The following is a 14,788-nucleotide window of genomic DNA, read 5'->3' on the forward strand; positions in this document are numbered from 1 at the left end:
GGTACTACTGGACAGGCTGCCGTTACTGGTACTACTGGCCAGACTGCCGCTGATGGTACTACTGGACAGACTGCCGTTACTGGTACTACTGGACAGGCTGATGTTGATGGTACTACTGGCCAGACTGCCGCTGATGGTAGTACTGCACAGACTGCCGCTGATGGTACAACTGGACAGACTGCCGTTACTGGTACTACTGGACAGACTGCTGTTTATGGTACTACTGGACAGACTGCTGTTTATGGTACTACTGGACAGACTGCTGTTGATGGTACTACTGGACAGACTGCTGCTGATGTTACTACTGTGTAACATAAAAAACAGAAAATCAGAAAATCACAACCAGAAAATCACATTGTAGGATTTTTTATGAATTTATTTGCATATTATGGTGGAAAATAAGTATTTGGTCACCTACAAACAAGCAAGATTTCTGGCTCTCACAGACCTGTAACTTCTTCTTTAAGAGGCTCCTCTGTCCTCTACTAGTTACCTGTATTAATGGCACCTGTTTGAACTTGTTATTAGTATAAAAGACACCTGTCCACAACCTCAAACAGTCACACTCCAAACTCCACTATTGCCAAGACCAAAGAGCTGTCAAAGGACACCAGAAACAAAATTGTAGACCTGCACCAGGCTGGGAAGACTGAATCTGCAATAGGTAAGCAGCTTGGTTTGAAGAAATCAACTGTGGGAGCAATTATTAGGAAATGGAAGACATACAAGACCACTGATAATCTCCCTCGACCGGGGGCTCCACGCAAGATCTCACCCGGTGGGGTCAAAATGATCACAAGAACGGTGAGCAAAAATCCCAGAACCACACGGAGGGACCTAGTGAATGACCTGCAGAGAGCTGGGACCAAAGTAACAAAGCCTACCATCAGTAACACACTACACCGCCAGGGACTCAAATCCTGCAGTGCCAGACGTGTCCCCCTGCTTAAGCCAGTACATTTCCAGGCCCGTCTGAAGTTTGCTAGAGAGCATTGGGATGATCCAGAAGAAGGTTGGGAGAATGTCATATGGTCAGATGAAACCAAAATATAACTTTTTGGTAAAAACTCAACTCGTCGTGTTTGGAGGACAAAGAATGCTGAGTTGCATCCAAAGAACACCATACCTACTGTGAAGCATGGGGGTGGAAACATCCTGCTTTGAGGCTGTTTTTCTGCAAAGGGACCAGGACGACTGATCCGTGTAAAGGAAATAATTAATGGGGCCATGTATCGTGAGATTTTGAGTGAAAACCTCCTTCCATCAGCAAGGGCATTGAAGATGAAACGTGGCTAGGTCTTTCAGCATGACAATGATCCCCAACACACCGCCCGGGCAACGAAGGAGTGGCTTCGTAAGAAGCATTTCAAGGTCCTGGAGTGGCCTAGCCAGTCTCCAGATCTTAACCCCATAGAAAATCTTTGGAGGGAGTTGAAAGTCCGTGTTGCCTAGCAACAGCCCCAAAACGTCACTGCTCTAGAGGAGATCTGCATGGAGGAATGGGCTAAAATACCAGCAACAGTGTGTGAAAACCTTGTGAAGACTAACAGAAAACATTTGACCTCTGTCATTGCCAACAAAGGGTATATAACAAAGTATTGAAATAAACTTTAGTTATTGACCAAATACTTATTTTCCACCATAATTTGCAAATAAATTAATTAAAAATCCTACAATGTGATTTTCTAGATTTCTTTTCTCATTATGTCTGTCATAGTTGAAGTGTACCTATGATGAAATTTACAGGCCTCTCTCATCTTTTTAAATGGGAGAACTTGCACAATTGGTGGCTGACTAAATATGTTTTTTGCCCCACTGTAGCTGTTCTTTGAAGGTGTTCATTGCAAATCACACTGGAAAACATAGTGTCCATGTCTAACTAGCTGTGTTTACCTCCGTAGCCGGTCTTGCGTCGCACAATGAGGTTGACGTGACCCTGCTTGGCGGCCTGCTGCATCAGCTGTACCACCAGCTGGTGAGACTTGCCCATCACTGCCGTGCCGTCCACACAGATGAGCTCATCCCCTGAACGCAGGCGTCCATCCTCATCCGCCGCCCCATACTTCACTATGTGGCCTATGTAGATCTATGGAGAGAAGAAGATGGGAGGGTAGGGGAGAAGAGAAAGAAAGAGAAAATAAGAGAAAAGGCGAGTACAGAAGAGGGGGGTGATAGGAGAGGTTGTTGGTCAATCAACAGTAGATGGTAAAAGAACATCAAGGTGAGATATTGACAGGTAAGATTTTCTTTTTCCAGCAGCACTAACATAACTCAGTTTTTCCGCTTGGCTGTGATGGGGTCAACTTGGGGTCATGATAGGAGCTGAAGCAAATGTTTGATGTATTATAATAATTGATTATGCTTATGTTGTATTAATAGAAGGGGAAGGGCTATAAGACCCCTCCCCCACTACATTTATAGGGTCCTAGACTACAGATTAACAAAATATATATATATATATATATATATATATATATATATATATATTCATTATAAGGTTTAATATTGTTCCACTATTATTTTCTAGTCTTTGCCTCTTATAAAGAAACTGAGAGATGTGTGTTATTGCAGTCAAAACAGGGGTCTGTGAGAAAGCGCATCAAGGCTAAAAGAGATTCATAGACACAGAACCCTGCAGGTGAGTGAAAGAGATAAGAGACTAGTCTGATTTACCACTATAAAGCAACTTGTGGAGTGGAAAATTACTGCTGAGCACTTAGAAAACACTGGAACTATTGTATCTCTCTTGCAAGTTTGTAAAACTGTGTATGCATGGGCTTGGTCTCGTGACTAGAAGGTAGTGACGTAGGCAGTTACATCACTAGGGGTTGACTGCAAGCATATTAAAAGCACCTTGGACATTCCCTATTTTGCAGAACTCAGGAGAGACATCGGTTGTATGTTTGATGTTTGATCTTTGACTTCTGTCTACAGCTGTATTTTTATTAAAATTGTAATGATTTATAAGTGCACATTTGGAGTGTTCTGTATTTGTCAAGTAAATAATGGAGCACAGAAAAGTGGAACCAACAGCTGCACAACCGGTCTAAATCTCGTGTGTCATTATTTTCCTTCTCCAAAAGAGGTAAAGACCAGCTTACGAGAACCAACAACTTGGCCTCTAAAAGAAAGCAAAATTTGTCTGAGATATATTTTTCTCTCTGATTGAGGCTGCAGCAAAGAGATGAAAAACAGAGGAGCAAAGACCACCACCACTACCACACTCAGACCAACACTGCTGCTGAAGTTGATTCAGCTGGCTCCAACAGAGGAGCAAAGACCACTACCACACTCAGACCAACACTGCTGCTGAAGTTGATTCAGCTGGCTCCAACAGAGGAGCAAAGACCACCGGCACACACAGACCAACACTGCTGCTGAAGTTGATTCAGCTGGCTCCAACAGAGGAGCAAAGACCACCGCCACACACAGACCAACACTGCTGCTGAAGTTGATTCAGCTGGCTCCAACAGAGGAGCTAAGACCACCGCCACACACAGACCAACACTGCTGCTGAAGTTGATTCAGCTGGCTCCAACAGAGGAGCAAAGACCACCGCCACACACAGACCAACACTGCTGCTGAAGTTGATTCAGCTGGCTCCAACAGAGGAGCAAAGACCTCCGCCACACACAGACCAACACTGCTGCTGAAGTTGATTCAGCTGGCTCCAACAGAGGAGCAAAGACCACTGCCACACACAGACCAACACTGCTGCTGAAGTTGATTCAGCTGGCTCCAACAGAGGAGCAAAGACCACTGCCACACACAGACCAACACTGCTGCTGAAGTTGATTCAGCTGGCTCCAACAGAGGAGCAAAGACCACTGCCACACACAGACCAACACTGCTGCTGAAGTTGATTCAGCTGGCTCCAACAGAAGCGTTTATAACCATCAAATTGGAATGTAAAATATGGCATTCAATGATGGTAAATATATATTAAAAAACATGATAAATATATGTGCTAATAAATGGAGAATGAGTGTTCAATCCAAGATTAAAAACATACTTAAAATAAAACCTATAGACACAGTTGAAGTCGGAAGTTTACTTACGCCTAAGCAAAACACATTTAAATTCAGTATTTCACAATTCCTGACATTGAATCCCTGTTAAAATATTCTGTCTTAGGTCAGTTAGGATCACCAATTTATTTTAAAAATGTGAAATGTCAGAATAATAGTAGAGAGAATGATTTGTTTCAGCCTTTATTTCTTTCATCACATTCCCAGTGGGTCAGAAGTTTACATATACTCAATTAGAATTTCGTAGCATTGCCTTTAAATTATTTAACTTGGGTCAAACATTTTGGGTAGTCTTCCACAAGCTTCCCAGAATAAGTTGGGTGAATTTTGTCCCATTCCTCCTGACAGGGCTGGTGTAACAGTCGGGTTTGTAGGCCTCCTTGCTCGCACACACTTTTTCAGTTCTGCCCACACATTTTCTATAGGATTGAGGTCAGGGCTTTGTGATGGCCACTCCAATACCTTGACTGTGTTGTCCTTAAGCCATTTTTCCACAACTTTGGAAGTATGCTTGGGGTCATTGACCATTTGGAAGACCCATTTGCGACCAAGCTTTAACTTTAACTGATGTCTTGAGATGTTGCTTCAATATATCCATATCATTTTCATTCCTCATGAGGCCATCTATTTTGTGAAGTGCACCAGTCCCTCCTGCAGCATAGCACCCCCACAACATGATTCTGCCACCCCCATGCTTCACGGTTGGGATGGTGTTCTTCGGTTAGCAAGCCTCCCCCATTTTCCTCAAAACATAACAATGGTCATTATGGCCAAACAGTAATATTTTTGTTTTATCAGACATTTCTCCAAAAAGTATGATCTCTGTCCTCATGTGCAGTTGCAAACCGTAGTCTGACTTTCTTATCCTCTCTAGGGTAGGGGGCAGCATTTGGAATTTTGGATGAAAAGCATGCCCAAATTAAACGGCCTGCTACTCGGGCCCAGAAGATATGATATGCATAACTGGAATATTTGGATAGAAAACACTCTAAAGTTTCCAAAACTGTTGAAATAGTGTCTGTGAGTATAACAGAACTGATTTAGCAGGCAAAAACCTGAGACAAATCCATTAAGGAAGTAGTATATTTTTTGGGGTTCTGTAGTTTTCTATTCAATGCCATTACAGTATCTATTGACTTGGGACTCCAGTTCCTATGCCTTCCACTAGATGTCAACAGTCTTTAGAAATCGTTTCAGGCTTGTATTCTTATAAATAAGGGAGTAAGACCAGTCTAAACGAATGGACCCTAACGTGACGCAGAGTTTTTTCAGACGCATGTGCATTTCTTGTTTACCTTTTATATTGACGACGTTATTGTCCGGTTGAAATATTATAGATCATTTAGGCTAAAAAAACAACCTGAGGATTGAATATAAACATCGTTTGACATGTTTCTATGAACTTTACGGATACAATTTTGATTTTTTTGTCTGATTGTTTTGACTGAGTTTGTGCCTGTGGATTACTGAAGAAAACGCGCTAAACAAAACTGAGGTTTTGGATATAAAGAGACTTCATCGAACAAAAGGATAATTTATTGAGTAAATGAATATCTTCTGATTGCCACCATATGAAGATCATCAAATGTAAGGGATTAATTTTATCTCTATTTCTGAGTTTTGTAACGCTTCTGCTTGGCTGGTTACTGTTTGTAATAATTTGTCAACTGGGCTATGTTCTGGGCTAGGTATGCTTTCGCGGAAAAGTATTTTATAAATATGACACTGTGGTTGGTTTTACAAGAAGTTAATCTTTAAACCTATGTAAAATATGTTTTGTTTTCAGAATTTTTATAATGAGCATTTCTGTAATTGAATTTGGCACTCTGCAACCTCACTGGATGTTGGCCAGATGGCCCTAGAGAGGTTAAGGCGGTTTTGGAGCAGTGGCTTCTTCCTTGCTGAGCAGCCTTTCAGGTTATATAGGACTCGTTTTACTGTGGACATAGATACTTTTGTACCTGTTTCCTTCAGCATCTTCACATGGACTTTGCTGTTGTTCTGGGATTGATTGGCAGTTTTTGCACCAAAGTACATTCATCTCCAGGAGACAGAACGCGTCTCCTTCCTGAGCGGTATGATGGCTGCGGGGCCCATGGTGTTTATACTTGCATACTATTGTTTGTACAGATGAACGTGGTACCTTCAGGTGTTTGGAAATTGCTCCAAGGATGAACCAATTTTTTTCTGATGTCTTGGCTGATTTATTTTGATTTTCCCATGATGTTAAGCAAAGAGGCACTGAGTTTGAAGGTAGGCCTTGAAATACATCCACAGGTACACCTCAAATGATGTCAACTAGCCTATCAGAAGCTTCTAAAGCCATGACATCATTTTCTGGAATTTTCTAAGCTGTGTAAAGGCACAGTCAACTTAGTGTATGTAAACTTCTGACCCACTGGAATTGTGATACAGTGAATTATAAGTAAAATAATCTGTCTGTAAACAATTGTTTGAAAAATGACTTGTGTCACGCACAAAGTAGACGTCCTAACAGACTTGCCAAAACTATAGTTTGTTAACAAGAAATTTGTAGAGTGGTTGAAAAACAAGTTTTAATGACTCCAACCTAAGTGTATGTAAACTTCCGACTTCAACTGTAGATGTATACTGAGCAGTGATGTTGGTGTATGGTTGAATCCTCCAACTCACCGGTTCTCCTGGCTCGTTCCCTCCCAGGATCCTGAACCCGTAGCCCGTGTCCTTTCTCCACAGGAAGATGTCCTGCTCCTGGAAGTCAGGCACTGCAACCAGAGAACCATCCATCAGCATTGATCACTACATCCTGGATCATTAGACCAGAGCCCACACAGTGTAATCCCTCCCCCTGTTCCTCTCAGAGAAGAGTGGAGGCAGAGAGCTGTAGGAGATGGAGGGGGGAGCTGAAGATATCAAGACCTTCATGAGCACACAGCACACCTGCGGCTCCTTGTGAATCAGGTCAGTGGTCCATGCCTCTCTCAGCCTCTTACCACTGTCTCATTCTGCCTCTTCCACTATATCCAGCTAATACTGAGTAAAAACATTACCCTGCGGAATGTGTAAATATCTAAAAACATTCTATCAAAAGAAAATAGATATATTTCAAGATACTCCCAAAATAATTTTAAACACCATTCAAAGCAAGAGTGGAGAGGGCCAAGAGAACCTGCTTTATCAAAGTTTCATAATTAGTATTTCTTTGAGTTCTATCCTTTCAGATGTCTTTGAAGACAAATTCCTTCTTTACTTTGTCTCGTCAACCTAGGTAGTTAGCTAGGTGACAGGGAACTGGACTGGGAGCAAACCTCACCAGTCTCTCCATAGCAGTGCTGCTCCTCAGGCTCAGACAGGAAACCCTGGCTGGCTGGAGGAGATCTGAGCAGGAGGAAAGGGAGTGCCTGGTACTGTCAGAGGCACCATGCTGCTATGTAGTGGTGCACTGCAGCGACTGACAGCTTATTGTTCATGTAGCACTCGAGGTGGGCAGACCACCTGAGAACAGGGTTCAAGCAACAGCCTGGAGCTGTGTGTGTGTGTCTGTGTATGTCTGTGTGTGTGTCCATGCGTTCAGCCCCCCAAGGGATACCCCATGTTACGGTACAGACCTCAACAGCTAAAGCCACTAAGAGCCAGCAGGGGGAGGGAGGAGGGAAAGAGACCAGCCTGGCTGCAATCTTTTCCTGAGTCAACAGATGAGCTCACAGTCTTAAGCTAGCTAGCTCTCTTCCCACCCACTGGGACTGAGATGGGCTGAGATGGGCAGGTCAGAGGCTAACTGTCTCAATCTTCTTGTTCATAAGGGCAGGCACTGGGCAGCTTAACAGGTCAATACAGCAGCTCAACTTCAAAACAACTGTATGGAAACAGATCCATACTAAAGGTTAGTCGTTCTACCCTAGCTCAGACTGACCATGGTGAACAAGCAGATTAACTTCAGATCAGGAAGAGGAGATGGCGAGGGGGGGGGGGGGGTCTACTGACTGAGCAAATACTCTATCCAGAGCAGTGTACACCTGGTAATACAACTCTGTCTCTCTATACTGCCTACAAATCTCCCCCTGTGCTTAATAAAGCTGATCTTTTGTTCCTTGTTCCTTTAGAATTCTACACCCATCCTATCTCACCTGAGGATGGAGCCAACTCTGGCAGTACCAATACCCAGCTCCTCTCCCTTTAAGGCCTCTAAATAATGAAAGACCTTGATGAAAGCAGGAGCACCAGAGAAATGATTAGGCGTGGAAACCTCTGGACCCTGGAAGCCTCCACTCCTCGGAGGGCGACTGACAGGGGCTGAGTAATATTCCTGTTAATTGAGGAGGTTGGCACCCGTTAGCCTCACCAGATTACCAGGAAATATGAGAGCCACTGTCCTCTACCACCAACGCCAATTCTATGCACATTTGTCTGGAGCTGTGTTCTAAAGAGCACTTTAGCATAGAAGCATGATAATGTAGTGGTTATAGGGAGTGTAATTGAGCCGAGGTGCCAAGGAGGCAGCATGGACAGAGAGACTGTGTCAGTGTGTAGGAAGACTTCTCTCTTCAGTGTTCCAGGGAGAGAAACACACTCTATAGTCAAGGTTTAGTTGATCAGGAGAGTTGTTAGCACCAACTCTCCTTAGACTGTTGTTATTTCTCTCACTACCATGTTTCTACCCAACTGACACAATGCTCTGCAAACAGTCCACATCCCTAACCCACCAAGTTAACGCCCACTTTAGATTAAAACACCGGAAGACAATAGGAAACTTTCAGATAATATGTTTTGGGGCTATGAGTATGTTGAGTTTAGGGGACTGATGCTTCTCAAAGGTTAAATGACTTCTGTGCATGCAGGTTATCTCCCGTCACCAGCCCTAGATTGCAGTACCAACCCAACAGGACAGGGGGAGCCCCCAAGCAAACACCCATGCACGCTTGCACCAAAAATAAATACTTACGCCTACTTTCATACATGCTCCTGGACTGGGCCCAGATCTTGAAGGGGTCTGGTTTCCTGTGAATGGTCCCGTCTGCCTGGGGGTCCTGGGGAGGTAGGCCGGGCAGGGGCTGGGAAGGGGGTGGGGGGGCGGTACTCTTGCTGAGAGGGGGGGGCAGGGACGTGTGCACAGGGGAGTCAGTGTGGGTACTCCGGTGGCTGGACACAGAACTGTTCTGACTGTCCTTCCTCGCTAACTGCTGTATGAGGGAGAGTGTTAGAGGGGGAGGAGGAGGAGGAGGGCGATAGGGACAGAAAGGTAGAGAGGGAAAAGGAGGATGGTCAGAAAGAGAGATATTGAGTAAGAAGAAGGAGAGGGATAGAAGGAGTAGAAAAGAGTGGTGAAGAGAAAGGGAAATCATTAACAACATATTACGAAGTGAGACAAAATACCACTTTAATCAAGGCCAACACATCTCTAACAATACCGAAAGCATAATCAAGCAGATTTGTTCATGAGATGTATTTCTGAGAAAGCGAAAAATTCACTGTAGTTTCACATAGAGAAATAAAGTCACACTCCTAACAGAAAGAAAACAGAGCTTGGCTGACAAAGTACATAGTTTATTCCTTTTGTTCAACACAGAGCTGAATATATTAATGGCAAGCCCTATTGCCCGATGCATGAGGAGACATTCAGAGCACATAGCAGTGAGGAGGGTGTTTCAATGAAGGGAGAATACATCTAGGAGGGGAGAACACAACATGCAACACACATTACTCGACCATACAACACAGAGAGCGCACACAGGCAGCTTCCTCCCAAGAGATACAGGGAGAGGGTAACACAGACTGACAGTGGTCTCTAGTCATCACATGATTTCTCCATACTCTAATGGGGCACAGAAATACTAAGAAGAGCTGGGCCATTCTCAAACATCAACCCTACACAAGCTTGGAACATTTCTCCAATCATGGTAGGCCAAAGATTAAACAATATTGGTATTTCATTTGTGTCAATTCGGCAGATCTAAAATGTCTACTAGAATCGCCCTGCTCTATATTTCCCTCAGTGCTCCAAGGCTGGCCTAAAGCTCTAGTCTATTTCCCTACATTAAGCCAAGAGAACACGAGAACATGGTGTAGAGAATGAAAACAGATCCAGGAGCAGCCTTGCTCTGCCTACCAATGGATCAACATTATGAAGCATCAAATCTCCCATCAGGGCCAAAACACAGTGAGAGTCCTGACAGAGAAAATTAGCACTCCACACAGGAGAGTGGAGAGAGGGACGGATGGAGGAGAATGGAAGGGAAGGGTGGACGAGGAGGTATAGATGATGTCGGTACTCACCAGCCTTGGACTCTTCTTTGCAGGTACCACCCCTGGGAAGCAATATCCAGTTTGAGATGGAGAGAGAAAAGTGAAAGAAAAAATGATTAACGACACAAAAATATTTCACCTTCCCCGCAGGTTAAAAAGATGAAAAAAACAGAGTTGAGAAGATGGGGAACTCCAAACAGAGACTCCATTGGTGCAGCAGCGCTAGCCCGCTCGTCTATGCCCAAGTTATCTTCTCCCTCTCTTTCTCTGCCTCGCTCCCTCACATCCACGCTCCCACGCGCTGTGTTAAAAGGGGCAGCACGATCTATCTGCATTAGCAGGCAACTGACTGCTGCAGCAGAAGAGGGGACAACCCCAAGGGCTAACCAAGCGCTCCGCTCACTAGAACCTGCCTAACCCACTGGCAGAGAGAAAGAAAGAGTGTGTGTTTATGTGTGTGTGTGTGAGAGATAGACAGACAAATGAGTAGAAAGAGAGTGAGAGAGGCAGCTCTGAGCTAACTCCACGGTCATACCCATGGAGAAGGAGTCCAAGATACTGAACATTAAATTATAGGCAACCGTGAGTTCCCCTCTTACTGAGACCATCTTCCTGATTCCGTTTAGTACGCCGCTCTGCTGATGAAGGCTCCAGCATCTAGTTACAGTCACACAGCTCTCTCTCTCTCTGCTGTGCATCACTCCACCTCCCGCGATCTTGATTCCCCCCTCCTCACCATCCATCCCCTTCTCTCCCCTCCACCCACACGCTAGTAAACATGCGTGCACACACACAAACACACACATGCGCACACACTTCGCTCTTTCTATTCCTCTTTCATCAATCTGGGTCAGGCTCTGACAGGCAGGGCCAGCATAAATGATATGCTCATATATTAATAGACACCAACACTGGCAGGAATACAATCAGGAATACCAATATCAACATGAACACAAACAGAGAGTACTGGGAGACTAAAATGGAAACAAGCCTAGATCCTTGGATCCCCCTTGTGCACATGGTGAAAAATAACTGCACAATGTACATGTGCATAATGGTATTCAGCAGAATAAAGATGACAGTGAGTAAAATAACATGTTTTCAGTGAGTAAGAGCCAGGATTAGATTGGAGGGAGCATGTAACTCTGATCCTGACAGTGTTGTGTGTCAATCCTTTAAGGATATCTGGGAGATTGGGGTGGAGTAGGCAGTTCCTTATGGCTCTTATCCCCTCAACATCTGCATTCAACAGCCATTGAAATGTGGTCCACAGTCCAGCCACCTCTACATCATCTAAACAAATCCCGCTCTCCTCTTATCCCTTACCTGCTCCCCTCCACCTGCCCCCGACTCCAATCCCTGAACCCAGGAGTCAGACAGAGACAGGTTAAGGGTGCCTTGTCGATGCAGCGTACAGCATAATCCCCCTCCATGCTCTTAAATACACACAGGGGGACACGCATGGCTGGTTCTCACACTGATGGACTGAGCAGGAGAGAGGAAACACTGTTTATCATAAGGATTTAGGTTAATGATCATCTGAAAACAGCATAATGCCACTTCAGTTGAAGCCCTCTGCCCTCATGAAGGTTGTAGTGGTCACTATATTTATACACCCACAGAGAGAGGCTGCTCAGTTCAGTCAGAGGACGCTGGACACAGCAGCTGCTAAACAGAGACCATCACTGAGGAGATAATTATGTCCAGGGGGTGGTGGGGTACACTGGATCCACGTCCATGCCCCCCTCCTCCATCTGGGCTCAGAGGGATGGATTCCGACAGCCCAGCCTTTCCGTCAGCATGTCGACAGCAACAGGCGCACAGGGGACTGACAGGCGGTCTCTTGGCAACGGTTGACTCAGAAGGCCAGCCCAGGCTGTTCCATTATGTACAGTGGAGACTGAGCCACATGTCATTCATGTACAAATAGGCTGTCATAGACGTGACTGCAATTACCAATGCAGGGATTTATTTACTCAGCAGCACCAATGTATAGGAGATGGGATTGAAAGTGACATAGGTGCCACCCCAGCCTTGTGACATGGCAAAGGTGACCAGGAAAAGGTGCAGATGTCAGCAACCTGGTGTTTAATCACACATCCAGAGCAAATAAAAAGCATCCTGTGCTGCAGTAATACAATGTGTCCATGTTTAGTCTGTCAGAGGCTTATGCAGTAGCTTACGATGCTGAGCAGAAATGACCATTTTGTGCTTTTGTCAGTCATGTCCCTCCTGGCATTTAGAGAGAATAGGATGAGGGGTACCCCCCCCCCCCCCCTCACCACCACACACACACACACACACCACCCACCAGTAGAGGAGCCCCACTGCAGAGTGCTGCACAGTATTGTCATGGAAACAAAGGAAGGCAAGATGGCTGAGATTTACGACTCCCCCTTCAGGCATGAGGGTGTGAAGAGACAGGGAGGATGGGGAGAAGGTGGGGGACTCACCTTGTCCTTGTTATGCCAGTATCTCTGACTCGCCCACAAACAAAGCCAGGCGCTCAAAAGCGCAATGCGTTGCCAAGCTGCTGGCATGCTATTCCTTGATCATTGCATTTCTGTAGGATTTCTCTGCAATGCTGTACGTTATCAGCGCCAAACGTGAAGTCAGCAAGTTTTTATGCAAAGCGTGCAAAAAGGTGCAGCATCCAGCCCTTACATTAAATCAATTCCTTTTGTCTGTGTGACCCCATCGTTGCCATTTCTTTCAGGTTGGGTGTGTTTGTGTCTTGTCAGAAGACACTGATCTGTGTTACTGTGACAGGAGCAGCGTTTACTAAGCCTGCGCTCCACTCTAAGCAGCAGAACATCTACAGCAGAGTGGAGATAAGAGATGTCTCCTTCCTAGCAGCACTGACTGCTCTTCTACAACGGCCCAATGCTGAGAAGAAACAACCATCTTACACTAATGAGACACAAAACATCCCACAAACAGAGACAAAGTAAAAACAGCATCTGCAGATCTGCAGGTGTGGACTACATAGGTCATTTGGCTTCAGCCCACTAGCATGAAGCAACAGCGTAATAGTGGATATTTGGGTAATCAGGGTTCTTCTTCTTCTCTGGGATTTGGTTGGCGGATCGCCAAAACCTTTCGGTGCATACACCGCCACCTACTGTACTGGTGTGAGGCCATTAACGGCCTACCTACAGTACATTCAATTCTGAGAGGACAGAACACTATCCCCTCAACACCCCCTGCAGCTGTTCTGCAATAAATCCTCGCAATCCCAAGTACTTCTCTGCCGCTGCCTCCACAATTTTCAAACCATTTCTGCAGTACCTTTTCTGCAGTACAACTGACAACCATGGCTATAAATGCTAAAAAGCCCACCTTACTGAAGCACATATTCTTCCCATCACCATCTGTTGATCTCCGCCTACTCACAGGAATCCTCTCAGGATGCCTCACCCTGTACCCATCATCCTCTACCATTCTCTTCACTGCTACACTTTCTGTACAACTCTAACCTCAATCTGCCTTTCTCTCCCCGGACACCTCCGATATCCAGGCCCATGGGAACCCACACATCTAACACACATAACTTGCTCCACCGATACCACGCATTCCTTCATCTCATTCCATCATCTCATGCCTTCCTGCACACTTCTCACATCTAGGCATCTCTCTCCTACACACTGCTGCAACATGGTAATCAGGGTTTTTTTCTGGATCACAATGCGGCTTAGGTGGGCGTGACAGTGGGTGTGGCCAATGGCTCAGTCACCAACTGATGATTTTACTCTGGGACGCAGAGACAAAACGTTGCTGATTTAAAGCTAATTTCCTGCAATTTTGCCATGGGGTAGAAAACAAATATCCTTCAATTCTACACATTTTGCCATGTTCTAATGCCATCTGAGTGACTCAAACTTTATAACAAAATCAATAGGGTCCACACCATGACAAAAATACTCCTGAACGCATCCTCTTTGGAATTTTAGATTCTCCCTGACTGTCTAGTTTTTATTTTGTTTATTGTTAGTTCTCAAAGATGATTTTATTTGAAAATATACACTCACTGGCCAAGTGTATTAGGTACACCACCACATTCACCAAAATGGATGACTCCTGCAGACAGTGAGTTACATGGGCGTGGCTTTATAAAGCAGGCAGACAGGCATCGTGACATTCAGTTACTGTTTGATTGAGCGTTACAATGGGCAAAACGAGTGACCTAATCGATTTTAAAGTTGGTGATTGTTGGTGCCAGGTTCAACGGATCCAGTAACTCAGAAATGGCCGCCCTCCTGGGCTTTTCACACACGACAGTGTCTAGGGTTTACTGTGAATGGTGCGATAAACAAAAAACATCCAGTTAGCAGCAGTCCTGTGGGCGAAAACAGCTTGTTTACAAGAGATGGAATGAGAATGACAAGAATCATGCAAGCTAACAGGCAGAACACAAACAGACAGATAATGGCGCAGTACAACAGTGGTGTGTAGAAAGGAATCTTGGAAAGCACAACTCCTCGATCCTTGTCATGGATGGCCTATTTCAGATGACAACCACACCAGTTTCCACTCCTTTC

The 14,788-nt window shown here is 44.9% G+C and overlaps 1 protein-coding gene across 12 annotated transcripts in view; it reads right to left on the reverse strand.

Annotated features, from left to right (window-relative positions):
- LOC139371215 (membrane-associated guanylate kinase, WW and PDZ domain-containing protein 1-like) overlaps positions 1-14,788 on the reverse strand; it is a 173,765-nt gene that overhangs the window by 24,008 nt on the left and 134,969 nt on the right. For 11 of the 12 annotated variants that reach the window (XM_071111409.1, XM_071111408.1, XM_071111411.1 and 8 more), the window contains 4 exons: positions 10,281-10,312; positions 8,950-9,187; positions 6,681-6,772; positions 1,894-2,086 (listed from right to left, as the gene is read on the reverse strand). In XM_071111409.1, the coding sequence (XP_070967510.1) occupies positions 1,894-2,086; positions 6,681-6,772; positions 8,950-9,187; positions 10,281-10,312 (555 nt within the window). The remainder of the gene's footprint in view (positions 1-1,893; positions 2,087-6,680; positions 6,773-8,949; positions 9,188-10,280; positions 10,313-14,788) is intronic. The other variant, XM_071111407.1, reaches the window with a different exon arrangement.

This window comes from Oncorhynchus clarkii, chromosome 17 (genome assembly GCF_045791955.1).
Source record: "Oncorhynchus clarkii lewisi isolate Uvic-CL-2024 chromosome 17, UVic_Ocla_1.0, whole genome shotgun sequence".
Taxonomy (NCBI): Eukaryota; Metazoa; Chordata; class Actinopteri; order Salmoniformes; family Salmonidae; genus Oncorhynchus; species Oncorhynchus clarkii.